This window comes from Nanorana parkeri, unplaced genomic scaffold (assembly GCF_000935625.1).
Source record: "Nanorana parkeri isolate BGI_ZX_2015 unplaced genomic scaffold, ASM93562v1 scaffold1380, whole genome shotgun sequence".
Classification (NCBI taxonomy): Eukaryota; Metazoa; Chordata; class Amphibia; order Anura; family Dicroglossidae; genus Nanorana; species Nanorana parkeri.
This window is the reverse complement of record NW_017307648.1, coordinates 396,756-406,747: the sequence shown is the minus strand read 5'-3', so window position 1 is coordinate 406,747 and position 9,992 is coordinate 396,756. Positions and strand designations below refer to the sequence as shown.

General features: G+C 45.1%; 1 protein-coding gene and 1 pseudogene across 1 annotated transcript; both read right to left on the bottom strand.

Moving 5' to 3' along the window:
* The window catches only part of LOC108798006, a 1,200-nt pseudogene extending 363 nt beyond the window's left edge, over positions 1 to 837 (bottom strand).
* Positions 838 to 7,394: 6,557 nt separating this feature from the next.
* Positions 7,395 to 8,333, bottom strand: LOC108798005 (olfactory receptor 1496-like). Its single transcript, XM_018569700.1, has one exon. The coding sequence runs from the start codon at positions 8,331 to 8,333 to the stop codon at positions 7,395 to 7,397; it is 939 nt and encodes a 312-aa protein (XP_018425202.1).
* Positions 8,334 to 9,992: the final 1,659 nt, after the last annotated feature.

Below are 9,992 nucleotides of genomic sequence, written 5' to 3'. Positions count from 1 at the left end.
TAGTTTCTTTTTGGGGGGAAGGTAATGTAGGTAGTTATGGGGGTCTGGGTCAGAATGTGGGGGGGGCAGGTGATGGAGGTGGGAGGGTGGTGGGGGACCTTTAGCAAAATCTTGCCCAGGGCCCAATAATATTAAAGATGGCCCTGACCGAGATCACTTGTACAAAACAAGCGGCGGCTTCCCCAGCTGTATATTTAGCCCTGCTTGCCCAAAGCAGGGGTAGATGTAGAAATCAACTACCCGCCCGGCGCCCGAAACTACATGTCCCAGGCGTCGGGAGATAGGAATTCCACACCCCTACTGCCCCTCTACTCCCTGTTGCCCCGAGGCCTGGCCTTGGTTGGCCTTGTGGGAAATCCGGCCCTGGCTCCCAGGCCAAACTTCTTGTGGAAGGTAGACACCCTAAAACGTCTTTGGTGTTTTCCATAGCGGGTCAGAAGTCACTCATCACATTTCAGTGGTTCTTTCTGCTCATACCCCAAGCAGACATAATGATGGAGACCACTTCCATTCGATCAGCCTGAGCCAACATAATCAGACAGGACACAATCACTGCTGATGTCATTCCCTTTCCTGTTTACATAGAGAAAGCGCTGCCCTTACCTGAATTATGGATTTTTTCCTGCTGGGTGCGCCTGGGTCTATCATCACAAGAATGTACAATATGTCCATTCCTTCCCATGAAATGCTCATAGGTTGAACCTGTGTGGGGGTGATCACATGGCCCTGTTCATCTAAGACCAGCGACCCACAGGTCACAGTAGGTGGCTGCAGAGGTTTGTTGTCCACTTCACCCAGGGCCAGAGCCTGGCACCACTGGCACAAGTCTGCCATCATCCTGATCGGCGCCTTGCCTAAAACTACCTTTTAAAAAAAAAAACTATCACTGGTCACAATAGAAGAAAACCTCAACTTTTTGCAAGACAATATTGTTAAAAGGTAATAATAATGTGAAAAATTCAGTAAAAGACCGATTGAGTGCAATCAATTTTTAATTCAAATAAAGGATCTTGCTATTTTGCACTTAGATTTAGATTTGTCTTTCTTCTGTGGTCTTCCCCCTTTTTCTTTGGCTGGACACTCCGGGGTTGCCATCAAAACACACCTGGAGGGTGTACAACACCGCTATCGAGAGAGAGTGCAGGCAGATTGCAGGAAGAGGGGAGAGAGACTACAACAGAAGTTCCATAGATCTACCGACGGAACAGAAAGTAATAGACATCTGTTTATTATCTGCCGATCATCTGTTTTTGATACATCTGGTTTTATACAGTTTCAAATTGTTTTTATAGTATCAGCTCCGATTGGAATAAAGGTACAAGAGCTTGTGGTGGATAATATTAAATATACACAGACCATTTAATGAGGCCTAATGGAAAGTATATTTACTAAGGTTTGTGTAGTTTAGTTTGTAGTTAAGACAGTGATGCATCTGTGGCACTGACCCCCGAAGGAGCTGCCAGAATAACCTGGGTCATCAATAGTTGTCTAGGGGATTTGGTCTTCAGTTGCCCCATTAGCAATTAACCGCCCTCTTCTAGTGCCCACAAAGCTGATGTCCACTCCAGAAGTAAAATGCTGAATAACTTTTATTAACATCTTCACTGGGGGAGAGAGGGTATAGGGGTGCTAGACATCCAGGATAGTACAGACATAGACTCCAGACTCACCAGACCCTTTTTAGCATCTCAGTATAGATCTGTTTGTAACAAATGAGCAGGCATGAGCACATGTCCTCCGTAGGAGAGACACCAAACTTGCTCCTGAGGTCCACTGTGTTCCGGGTACCTTCAGCAGCCATCAGCTTCCCTGGTTCACCTCCTCTAACATCAGAGGCCTCCTTCATCACTGAAGCCTAGTAGAACACTTCCCGCACTCCAGCTTCCCCACCCTCCAGCCTAGCCATGACTAATCCATGGCTGGCACAGGAGTGAGCACATGCCAAGTCCCTCGAATATATAAGCATTATCCCAGCATGCAACACTGGTTGAGAGAAACCCAGTGATTGGCTGTTCAACTGCACACCCACTCACAGTGTCCCTCATTGGCTGTCCCACACTATTGGTAGGTACAACCAATGACAGAACACCTGGAATTAAAGAGATAAATGCCAAGTATAATCCAGCCAGACTGACTACAGCCCTGGCCCTACATTTTTAGTAGCCACCTCACAAAAGGTGATGGGGGCTACACTAGGGTTGCCACCTTTTCTTCAAGGGAAACCCGAACACACTCAAGCAATGCGCTGACATGGGGAAAATTAGTTGTGGCTTATGCATATGTAAATAGCGCCACCCATTCATATGTAAATATCACAGTTGAGACTATTTTCAGTGGGGGGCCAATAGCCCCTATCTTAACTTTGGTTGCCCCTGTCTGCCTGACATCGTGTGTCCGGATTTCTGCTGCCATGAAACCCGGACACATCATTCAAAACCCGGACTGTCCGGGTGAATCCTGGACAGGTGGCAACCCTGGGCTACACATCTAAGAACAGCTCTTTCTTCGAATATGCCGTTCCATATTAGAGGAGGAAGAAGTATTAATATCTTCCCAGCACTATAACTGACCACACTGGCTCTATATAGTCTATATCTAATAAGTGACAACAGTCTTTCATTTTTAAATAGAAATCAAGCATTGTTGTTGTCACTTATTAGATATAAGGAATGTAGGAATGATAATTAGATATCTGCAGAACAAAAAAAAATCGTTTTCAGACGAAACAAGTGAAAAGGAAAAACGTTTTAATTCGTTTTGTCAAAGGAAACACATTTTTATATTGTTTCGGATTCGGAGGCAACGAGCCTCCGAAACCGCACACTCAGACCGCAGAACGAGCGGTGGCCATATCTCGGTGTATACCAAGATCTACTCCAAAATGGCGCGGCCATTGCGCAGAACGCGCCGGTGGCTGATATGGCCACTGCTTGTTCAGCGTGTGACACCACCGTCATGTGACATCACACGCTACACCTCTAAGATGGCGGCGGGCATGCGCAGAACACGCTGGCGGACAATATGGCCGCCGGCGTATTCTGAAAACAAAATATGTATGCTCGAATGTCATTTTAGTATATTCGGGCATAGAGGGTATGATAATTGGCTGCTGTCACTGTTCACCCGAACATTTTCTATCTAGCTCTTTTGGTTTCCTGATCCTGGCTATTCATGACATTATAGCCAGCTTAATGCAGTCCCAGATCCCAGAGTGTCTCCAGTAAGCTGCTACAGTAAGAGTTATCCTAAGGGCCTCATCAAATTTTTGCTATAGGCAGGGCCAGATTTCTCACAAGGCCAACCAAGGCCCGGCCTTGGGGCAGCAGGGAGTAGAGGGGCAGCAGGGGTGTGTGATTCCTATGTCCCAATGCCCGGGACATGCAGTTCTGGGTGCTGGGCGGGTAGTTGTGTTCTACATTTAGCCATTTACTTTGGTCAAGCAGAGCTAAATGTACAGCGGGGAAGCCGCCGCTTGTTTTGTACAAGTGATCTCAGTGATTTCTCCGAGATCACTTGTATGCAGCCTGCAGGTCTGCCATTCTCCATGGGGAGGGGGGGATTGGCAGGTTGGGGGGTGCATTGAGGAACCTGGCCTTGGGGCAGCAGAGAGAGTAAATCCGGCCCTGGTTATAGGGCCCAATGATTCATAGTTACACCCCTACTTCAAATAAATAATATTCATATATTTTATAGTATATAGATATATTTATGTGTTTATATCATACGTACTATTTTTTATTATACTCTGCCACGCTTGAAAAGCAACTAGGAAACACGAGGGACCCGGCAGCTGAATCCACCTTTAACCTTACTAGAGCCAAAGCTTGTTTCACCCGATGGACTGCTAACACCGACTTCTCGTCTCATTAAGGCAATTACTTCCACACTGATCATGTGATAATGAATCCTGTAAAGGGAGATAAACAATCTTACATCAAGATGTGCAGGGGAGCTCTGAGCTGCAAGAGACGGCACTTAGGCAAAGCCGGGAGTCTATAGGGAGCCTTCATGATCATTGCTCACTGAACACTAACACACGACATCTGACTAAATATTGCAATTCAGCCATTATTATACCTTTCTACTAAAAAGGAAAAGATCTTTATAGAAACTTCATCTGTGTAGAGCTAAAACCTGTTTCTCAAGTTTTGGATAGAGTGGGGAACAAATAGATCCCCTGCTGGGTTTTTATGGCTTAGGGCTTTTTTAATGGAGTCAGAGCCAGCTGTCAGTCACGCAGCTGGGTGGATCTCGACAGTATTGTTGGGATCCGTCCCGCCTGCGGCACTCTCAGTATATCGTGGGCAATAGCTCGCAATATGCTGAGTTTTGGGTCACGGGAGGAGGTTAGTATATGTCCTTCCATGACCCTAAAGAGAACTATGGGGAAAAACAATTACCCCATAGTTCTCTTTTAAGCTTACCATGGATATGATCATTAGGGCCTATCAATCCCAGCCAAAAGGGATGTATTTCCACTTTGGCCTAAGGTTGACAGAGTGGAATGTAAAGTGTAAGGGAAGTGGCAGTGATCAGAGATACCTCCTGGTAAAGCTGAACTATGAAGTAATCCACCATGATACTTTGCCTTTGTGTAGGAGGTTCCTGTAATAAAGATCGGTCACTGCTGTTCTCCATCCTTGTGCAGGGTGATTGGTCTTGTCTCCGCCCCCTCGTGTGGTTTTCTGCAGGCAGCCTGTAGTGGTTGGGGCCTGCTGGGCCCTTTCCAAAGCTTTTCTCTCTGCACCGGCTATGTGCAATGCAGTGATGATGGGTCACCACTACTTTTACAGAGTAATAAAGGCATTTGGTGCACAAAGTGGGTTTATAGCCTCTGAGAAATATATTGAATTTATATTTTTGTGTTCGCCCATAGTTCAGTTTCAAGTACATAATTGAGTCCAGAATGTTTTTTATCTTATCATTCCCAAACATGGGACCAATAGTAGGGAACAGCTTTGGGTTGGGGGTCTACAGTGGGTGTGGCCCTACCCGGGCTGTTTGAGGTTTGACAAACATTAAATAAATGCGCAGAATTAGCCAGTTTACCCCTTGAACCTTCGGTTGCTTTACCTGGAACTAATTTATTTAGTGGCAGTATAACTAATGCCAACTAAGTGAATGACTTTCCTCCTGTGGGCTTGTTTCACATTGCAGGTGTAAAGAATGTAAACTTAGACACCCCCCAAAATATAATTCTAATAACATGTTAAGGTTCTCTTAGTGAGAACACATTGACACTCTAAGCTAAACTCCTGTTTTTACAGAGAGGACACAGTAACACTCCAAGCTAAAATCCTGTTTGTAGAGAGAGGACACATTTACCAGAGCACCTGCTGCACTGTAAGTGGAAAGGGAAATTAGTTACTTGTTTCTGAGGGAACTTCCTGTCAGTTACACACTTGTTCCCTCAGTGATGAGTGTCCTCCATTCTATTGCAGTTCATATTAAAGCACCCTAATTTCACCCAACCCCGATCGCACTGTGGAGTTTATTCGTCAGAAGTGCAACAAAATGGGACTCCATATATAGTCAATGATGTCAACCAGTTTCCCCGGAACTGCTGTTTACATTCCTGAAGTGTCAGGGAAATGTCATGTATGATAGAAGTCCGAAGGGAGAGAATCATTGGGGCATCTATCATGTTGATTGATGATGGATCTACATCACTCAACAATGTGATTGCTGTTGGATTTACAACGTGGGACAATTTTGTTTTATTAAAAAAACTTTTCAGTGGAGTGTGCTTATGTTCTCTGTCTTTTTTTTCATTAAGTTACAAGGGTTATTATGTATCCCAAACTCATTATCTTGGGGGTTGGAAAATATCTGTGAGCCCAGATTCTGATAAGCCCCACCCCCCCTGCAGACCCCACATCCAACACCATGCCAGGGTGAAAATGAGGCTCTTGACTCCATCATCATCGTGCCTTACCTGTTACAGAAAGAGTTTAGAAGCTGGTTGTGCATCCCCTATCGCAGGCTTGTCTGGCCCCTGGGTATTGTGGGGCTCGTCGTTGGGATAAGGAGAGCTTCAGCCTCTATTTTGGCACCGCATCCTTGCAAACTCTTTCAGCCGGTCAGTGACAGCACGCTACTGGCGTTTACTCATGCCGGTCATGCAGGCTGTGCTGATCACAAAAAGCTGTTTTTTGGGTCTGGAGAGTAGTAGACTGACAGGATGGATGAAGATTCAAAGACTCTGCGAGCAGAACTCACTCAGAAGCAGCCAGCCATGCTGATGGTTAGCCATGCCCCATGCAAAACCTTTTGTTTTTAAATTGCCTCAGCATGATATTTGACTTTGGGGGTGGTGGACTCTCAATAGAGCGGACCTTCCAAGGAAGGTCTGCTTTAAAAATAAGGCCTGTGAAAAAACAATTGCAGCCAGCAAAAACTAGGAAATATACTGTGAGAAAAAACGCATGAAGCCTGTTATCACTGTAGTGTATGTGGACAGCAATAGGCTGTAAAGAGGCTACAGGACATCAGCAGAATTCAGATATAACAAAAGTCTTCCCTCCCTCCCTACAAATTTTCCAAGATATACATAATTTTGCTACTTACACACAAGGCCAGATTTGCGACAAGGCAACCAAGGCCCGCCCTCAGGGCGGCAGGGAGCAGAGGGGCGGCAGGCATGTGGAATCTCCCGACGCCTGGTTCGTTTACAAGTGATCTCGGCGATGTCACTAAGATCACTTGTATGCAGCCTGCAGGTCCGTAACCTCCCTCCATGGTACCCAAAGTAGTATTTAGTATAACTCTTCATCTACTCTAAAAGATCTGCCATTGCAAACAAGACCAACACTTATCTCTATGTAGTTTATCAGCATATGCTTACCCTTTAACAGTTACCGCTCCTTATCAATATGGCTGCTGGTAACCCACATGGTGAGGGGGCTGGTTTAGCCAAACACCACCTTATTGGCCCCTCTAAGGCAACTGACCTAAGTTTTAAGGCTCGGCAGTGCATTATGGTTGCTATGCGGAAATCCCATGTTAGTTATGTGGGCAAGGTTCATCCCAAACCCATGGTAAACCCAAACCTCATGCCTAGTAACTAAGTAATCCAGTGTCATGAAAATACCTTGTATTACATATACATTTTATTTACATATATAAAAGAAAAAGATGCAAGATCTTTAAAGTGGTACTATGGGCAAAATAACAAATGATATGTGTGGCGTAGCCTGCAACTAGCATTGACACAGCAGTTATTGTTTTTCTTTTCACATTAGACTACTATGTCCACAGGGAGGCAACACTGAAGTGCAATTTCACTGAAGAATGAACAGCGAGGCTACCCTGTTAAAGGAAGAGAATAAAGGGTTTACTGGCAGGATCAACAAATAAAATACATCATTACTGATATTGCCCATAGTAGTATGACTTTATTTACTGGAAACTTGTCCCTTTAAACAAACAAACGTGAATAAACTTTGTATATATTTACGGAAAACCTCATCCCTTATCCCATAGATCAGGGGGCTGATAAATCTGGGGATACAGGTGAAGAAGAAGTAATTGAGTATTGGTATAAATGAATAATTGTTCCTCAGGTACAGGTCTGTGAAGATGGAGGAGAACGACATCATGCACAAGAACAGCTGAAAGGCGTGGAGCAGGACCGTTTTCCCGGCCTTGACAGCGGAAGACTTGTCGGTGCTTTGTATGTTTCGTACGACCAGCATGACCTTAACATAGGTGTACAAGATTATGAGCCCCACCATGGTGAAGCTGACGATTTGGACCAGTGATCTTATGGTGCTTTGTACGTCACTTTTCAAAAAAGTGATCCAGTTGCATTTTATATTGAGGGAATAAAAACTTGTGTCGACGTAGAAGTTCATACAGATAAAGTCAACAGCTGCAGGAACCAAACCCAGAGCCCACATGATTACAATCATACAATTACACCAGCGGACGCTGCAAGTTTCCCCATGTCTTAGAGGGAAACAGATGGCGATATACCGCTCTACCGACATAATGGCCAAGTTGTAGGGTGTGACCCGAAACGAGGAAGACGTGAAGGTAGTAATGGCGAAGCATACTGGCAATAACATGTAAACATTATAAAGAGCAGAAAGAAATATAAAAAACGAGATGAGAAGATACAAGGCATCATTGAACAGCATGTGAATAAAAAGCAGATAGCGGGCTGTTTCTCGTAGGCGCGATGTGGTGAAGTAGACGTGGATTATGATGGCCCCCCATAGGAAGAACATGACGAAGAATAGGACAATCAGGACCAAGGTGGTCACCGCTATAATTTTGGTGGTATTGTCAAGAGAGGACGGCTGTGTCAAGTTGCCGAGTGAGAGAGAGGACATATCTCTGTGCTGGTAGATCTGCTTGAAGTGTCCTTTTATTTGCCACTTTCATGCAACAAGAGAACAAGAAATAAAGTGTCAGTGATACAGCTCGTCTGATCCATGATCCATCGAGAAAAGAGAGCATACGTGATTTTGTATTGTAACATTTACAGGGCTATTCACGAAGCTACTGAAGGCACCCGAGTGAATAACCCAGCCGAAGTGAAGTGAGCCAAACGCTGTTCAGCTATTCATTTCTAGCTTGTACGGCTGATTTCAGCTTTACATCCAATAAAATCAGCTGTACATCGGCTGCCTTCAGTTAGGCGAACACGCTCTGCATGTTCGGCTGAGCCGAAGTGCAGAAGGAGTTCGACTCAGCCGATCCAACATCTGGATTGGCTGAGCCGCATCTCCGGCAGCTCTCTCACTGCCGTTCCCCCCTATTCTCATAGGGGCCGAACGGCGGTAAGAGAATAGCTGAATGCGCCATTCGGCTCGGCTATTCTGCTCGGTACCTCCGAGGTACCGAACAGCCTAGAAAATAAGTGAAATGAATAAAAGAAACAGAAAAAAAGTTGAAAAATGATTTTAAAATGTAAGACAATAGGAAAATAAAAAAAAATTATTTAGATACTTTAAAGAAAAGAAAAAAAAACACACCAGCAAAGATGCCGGCAAAAGAAAAACAAGTGGGGGGAGCTAGCAGTGACAGCTAGCTCCGCCCAACTGTTTCCCATTGGCCGTCAGCTGCCAGAATCTTCTAGCAGGTCCTGGCCAATGAATAACAACTGGGCGGAGCCAGTTGTGACGTCATGGCCGGCTTTGCCCAGTTTAATGACAGATCAGCGTCCCCAGGTTATTTGGGGACGCTGATCTGTCATTACAACTGGGCGGAGCCAGTCCTGTGATCACGGCTGGCTCCGCCCAGCTGTCATTTGCGTGGAGAAAGGCCACCTTCGGCCAACCTTTCTTCATGCTTCAGGATAGTCACTCGCACTCCAAAGGTAGTAAAGTCAATATTGTTTATTGACTATAATGATGCACATCTCCTAAGCCTGCTTAGTCAATAAACACTATTAACTTTACTACCTTTGGAGTGTGAGTGACTATCCTTATTCATCTATACTTTGCGGAGACATCCGTTGTCACTGCTGCACCCGCCCGGCTGCATTGGGCTTCCTCCGGTCAGGAGTGCTATGGGACATGAGGATTACGTTTCTTCATGCTTCGGCTGTCACTTCTGCTCAGTTGAGCCAAAGCATATGCCTTCAGCTCAGCTGAGCCGCTCTCCTGCCTTCGGCTGCTGTACAGGCCATTGTGAATGGCCCGTACAGCAGCCCTTCGGTTCGACTGAACCGAAGCGCAGCGGCGGTCGAAGAGAGTCGAAGGGTAAGCTGAAGTTACGGCTGTATCCTTCGGCTCCTACATGAATGACCCTCTTAATTGTCTGAGAAACTTGTTAATTAAGGTATATCTAAACTCAAGAACACAAATGTCACATATTGTGGTTTATCGAGAGAACTGAGTTTGGCTGGTAATGTTTGAGATAACACTGCAGAGTGCACAGGATACACAACATTTGATTTTTGGCAGGATCAACAGGTATTTTTTACCGTTATCAAACAGATATATAAAAAAAAACTGTCAATGGTATATACAGTATTCAACAGTACA